The sequence below is a fragment of the Drosophila miranda genome, chromosome XL, assembly GCF_003369915.1.
Source record: "Drosophila miranda strain MSH22 chromosome XL, D.miranda_PacBio2.1, whole genome shotgun sequence".
Classification (NCBI taxonomy): Eukaryota; Metazoa; Arthropoda; class Insecta; order Diptera; family Drosophilidae; genus Drosophila; species Drosophila miranda.
The window spans coordinates 13918157-13923159 of record NC_046673.1 but is presented as its reverse complement, the minus strand read 5'-3'; the positions used below and the strand labels follow the sequence as shown (position 1 = coordinate 13923159).

The 5003-nt window shown below is 45.1% G+C and overlaps 1 protein-coding gene across 1 annotated transcript; it reads left to right on the top strand.

The window, feature by feature from the left end:
• Window positions 1-408: 408 nt before the first annotated feature.
• LOC108160665 lies at window positions 409-4590 on the top strand. Its single transcript, XM_017294811.2, has 7 exons — window positions 409-612; window positions 1906-2472; window positions 2564-2751; window positions 2817-3030; window positions 3103-3424; window positions 3488-3612; window positions 3691-4590. Exons 1-7 carry the CDS (start codon window positions 429-431, stop codon window positions 3822-3824), a joined length of 1734 nt encoding a protein of 577 aa, XP_017150300.1. The 5' UTR covers window positions 409-428; the 3' UTR covers window positions 3825-4590.
• Window positions 4591-5003: the final 413 nt, after the last annotated feature.

Below are 5003 nucleotides of genomic sequence, written 5' to 3'. Positions count from 1 at the left end.
TGAGAGGGTCCTTGGTGGCTTAGCGAAGACATTTCACGCTACATAAATCAAAGCTCGAAACTATCCAGAGTCGAGGCCCAAAGGGTAAGACTCACTTAACGTAATCTATTTTGTGGCATTTTATAAATGAGCAAAGTTAAGCGAGCGAGCGACTACAAATCTGTATATTTATTCATGTAATTTGTGTGTGTGTGTTGGCTCCTTGCAGTAATTTGAATGATACCAGGTCCCTCGAAAGGGGAGCATCCTTGGGGGAGCATCTGCAACATCAACAACATCAAGTGCTGGATAAACTTTTCGCTTTCGCCAGCCAACAACCGAGAACGGAGAACGGAGAACGCCTAGCAGCTGCGTTTTTGTTAGAATAAAATGAAGGTTTCTGATTTCTATCGAGCACATTCTGCAAGTCACGTCAGCCCGTGCAAAGGATGAGGCGTCCAAGAGTACTATATAGGGCATCATCATCAGCATCAAACGCGGCCCAGACCCAGACACGGACCCGGACCCAGTCGTCGCATCCCCATACTCGTCTCCAGACGACGACGGGCCTAAGTCTCATCCGGCTGCTCGCCGTTGTCTCTGTAATTGGATCGCAGTTTCATTCTGCTCTGGGTAAGTGCTCGAGAAATTGTTTTAAATATTATTATTACAGCGAAAAGCGCAAATAATCCACTGAGAAGAGGGATTTTATTTACTTAGCCAATGCCAAGCAGAAAGCCTCGCATCCATTTCAAATTAAAGTCTCATAAAACACAGCCACTCCCTCAATGGAACAGTAACCGAGTATCGTATCATTGTAGCCATAGTCCTGGGGCCTATTCAAAATTCACTCTATCCTAGTGCACCAATTGCATCCATCCTCCATTAGTATGGACTTAGATATGCGACCGCGTATCGTATCGTTTAGCCACAGGCAGGCAGGCTCCACAGATAACGTGATTAATGGGCCTGTCCCCACCGCCCGTCCCGTCCAAATTTCGCAAAGAGGTGCCGAATTAAAGCCCATATCTTATTCAAGAGTTTAGCCTATTTGTAAATTAAATATTAACAATCGATGTAATTAAATTTCGCGCATTTCGATTACATATGCAGGATACAGGACGCTGCAGTACCCTGGATTCCCTACACTCGGCAGGCGATGATTATTTTAGCAAAATCTCTGGGCATACATAAATGTATACTGGGTATTTGGTGGGGCCATCAGCCAGGTGTCCCGCGTTCTTGACTTGGCCCCCATTGTGTATTAATTCACATTTTTTACCTTTTTTACCTGTTTTATTTTTCATCATTTGTCTGCCTTGGCTTTGTTAAATGCGTTTCGAAATAATGTTTAATAATTAATCAACTCATCGAAATGTAATTAAGTGCGGCATGTGGTAGTGGTAGTGGCGGTGGCGGTGGCGGTGGCCGTGGCCGTGGCCGTGGCGCTGGCAGTGGCATGATATGTCCACAAGGCTCTTTCCAGTGCCTGGGAAAAAATTCTTTAAAATGGAAATGCCAAAAATATTTTGATATTCGCGTAAGAGTACGATTTCATGCCATTGAAAATTCAGTGCGGTACCTACGGCTGCTGGCGGGAAAAAAAACAGCTGTTTCGGATGTTTATTCATAAACAGCTGTTTTTCCAGCTCGGAGCAGATCAAAAGATGCAAAAGTTTTTGTGCTATTCGCCAACAGATTTTCATTTCCAATATATGTACATATGTATGTGTGATTTTAAAGAGAGTACGAATGCGATTTAGCGACAATTTTAGGAACAAATACACGCAAATGTACCCGCCCAGTGCTCATGTGGAACCCTTTGCTAAATCAGTATTTCCAATCAGTGAAATTTCGCAGGCTTCGCTGCCAATAAGTAGTGTATTGACAAGGCTTTCCCATCCCATCCCCAAATTACACCCACAGGCACTGGCACAGGCACAGGCACAGGCACTGGCACAGCGAGCGTCGAGCCGGCGGCCTCCACCACAGCGAGCACACAGAACAGCAGCAGCGGCGGCAGCAGCGGCAGCCGTCGAGCCGAGAATAATAATTTATTTTTTGATGACCATAATACAACTAAGGCAATATCATCAGCCGCTGTTGGCCCGTCAGCAGCAACCAGCACAACCCTTTACGTATCCCAGACCCAGCCCCGGCCCCAGTCGCAGTCGCAGGGGCAGGCCCAAATGCCATCGAAAACAACGGACACGCCGCACCCAGCAGCACACTTTGCCGTACCCACAGGACTGAAGCAGGCAGCGTACGCCGTGAAAACACCAGACAGCAGCAATGAGATTAGCCATAGCGCACCAATCAAAAATTTAATTACCAGCCTTGAGCGCCCTGGGACAACAGACGTGCTGCCACCGACAACAGCGGCTGTGGCTGTGGCAGAGGCAGCACTGGCAGTAGCAACAACAAAAAGCGCCAGGAGCACCGTTAAGCAACCCATCGACTCCACACGATCCCGGAACCATTGGACAGTGGGAGGTATGTGTGTGTGTGTGTGTGTGTGTGTGTGTGTAGACGTGGCATAGCCCAGATCCGTACACTTACCTTTCACTTTTTTTTTTGTTTGTAGGCTCCGCTGGCCATGAGACAGAGAGGCCACGCACCTTTCGCAGCAAGCACCATCATGAGCACCACTGGGGGCCCTTTTTCGAGGAACCAATCAGCTCGGTGGCCGCCGGGGAGAGCCTCGTCTCCGCCGTGCACCTGTTCACCGAGGCGGTGCTCAACTGTCGCGTAGGCATGCTCAAGGACAAGACGGTAAGTCGACACTCCACAGGCAGCCGGAAAGAAACCCCCTAGTTTATGGCGTGTACTACTTCCAGGTCATGTGGGTCAGACGCACCACCGAAAAGGTGTCGCTGCTCACGGTGGGCAATGTCACGTACAGCGGAGATCCGCGGATTCGCGTCAAGTTCCAGTACCCGAACAACTGGCGATTGCTGATAAATCCCACACAGCGGGAAGATGCCGGTATCTACATGTGTCAGGTATCCACCCATCCGCCGCGGGTGTTTACCACCAACCTAACCGTTTTGGGTAAGAGCATGGCATATATATGACTATATGTCTTCTTTCGTGAAACGGAATGAATGTGTTGTGTGTTTGCAGAGCCCCCTTTAAGGATAATTGATGAGCATGAACGGGATGTGGGCGACCGATACTACAAGTCGGGGAGTACCGTGGATCTGCAATGCCAAATATCGCGCAACTTTTTCCAAAAGGAACGATACAACATACTCAAGTCGAGCGATCATCCAGCCACACCCAAAGTACTCTCGAACGAGACGGCCAATGAACTAAATCTGATCGGTGACACAAACCAAACTCAACTGAAACTAACCAGCCAGGAGCTGGAGAAATACTTTACAAAGTTTATTACATGGGCCAAGGACGAAGAACCACTCCAACCACTGACCAATAAACGCTCAAGGTGCGTCCACCCATGCGTTATCCCAACATTGTATCCTATCCATGCATATTTCTGTATTTTCAGCGTATCTGAAAAATGGCTAACTAGTCGCATCTCCATTGAAGATGCAAAGATCTCCGATAGTGGAAACTATTCCTGTTCCCTTGGCAGACTATTTACTGTAATTGTCCAGGTACAAGTTCTTACAGGTAAGCACTCTCTATCCCAGTCTCTTTTGGTACAGTCACGGATGAAGTATATATACCATATGTGTTGTATGTTTTTAGGGGAATTACCCGCTGCTGTCCAACACAACTTGGCGCCCAGATCCGAAGGCTTTTGGTGTCTCCTTCTAATGCCAATTGCTTTCCACTTCGTACTTCGTAGACGACATCTTGACATTAGTATGACGAGTGCTTAAGATGACGAGAATCAGACATTGATTGGATTTCCACACACCGTTTACCTAGTAAATAATGTATGTAATACTTTCGGATAACTTTCGTGTGTGTAAAACAGTAACAGTAACTGGAAACTTGTCCAAACCAATATTCATATAAACAATAGGATTTTATATATCAATTTACATGGCATTACCCTTATGTCTGGATCTCTCTTTCGGCCTTCGCGTTCTTCTCCTTTACAAAACAAGATTAGGAAGAACTTGATGTGAAGTCTGTATATCAGTTTCCCCTCCCAACTCCCAACACCCAACACCCCTTGCCACACCTTATCATATATTGTACTTCGAATGTATCAGCTTTATTTAAAGTAAAACCAAAAAATGAAGAAAGTACACCCTTTAGGTATGCAATTTTGTACAAATTCAGTGAGCTTAAGAAGGAATTATTTTGTTTTGTTCTTGTGATGTTTTCTCTTAGTTATGAATCATACAACAAATTTAACGATGTGATTTCGTTCAGTAATTATGTAAATACATATTGTAAAATTGGTAAGGTTAAATGCATGATTTACAAATATTATCCTTATACGGTTGGATTATTGTTCTCCTTTCACAAATCATGTTGATTATGTATAGTTAAATCCTTGTAATTAATCGGGAGGCAGTCTACCAGGATCCCTAAAACAAACAAATATTGTTAAACTGAAGTCATTGTGTAATTAATTATTATTGAATGAGTAAATCAAAATACTTTCAAATATACGAACCATTAATATAAATTATCGTACGCCGAACACTGTTGTACTATTCTTTAATCCTGTGCCGCGGAATGATCATCATTCTGCACGATTATCCAACCGAACCCTATGCTATATAGATCTACTGTATTAACCATAGTTACCATGGCAACAACCAAGCAGCGCCTCTACTTGTTGCCCCTTTTTCTTATCCATTTTGGTCCCTATTCTAACGTTCAATGTAATAACTCTTATACGATGTCTGCTCACAAAAGCCAAAGCGGAGCAGTGTGTGAGGGTGAGGATCGGTTGAGTTCAATTGAAGGTTGTAACGACCTATAACTGGGTCCCACATTTCGAAACCCAGGTCAATGCGGCGAAGTCAGCATTGACAGCGACTTGTAATAGTAATTGTACTGCTCTCACGGTTCGGGCAACGCGAAGGGGCACATGCCCATGC

What these genes read in the sequence shown, in the direction of transcription:
- LOC108160665 (XM_017294811.2), top strand. Translation starts at nt 429, where the DNA reads ATGAGGCGTCCAAGAGTACTATATAGGGCATCATCATCAGCATCAAAC. An exon ending in GCAGTTTCATTCTGCTCTGG is followed by an intron (nt 613 to 1,905) that starts GTAAGTGCTCGA and finishes TTACACCCACAG; the next exon opens with GCACTGGCACAGGCACAGGC. An exon ending in GAACCATTGGACAGTGGGAG is followed by an intron (nt 2,473 to 2,563) that starts GTATGTGTGTGT and finishes TTTTGTTTGTAG; the next exon opens with GCTCCGCTGGCCATGAGACA.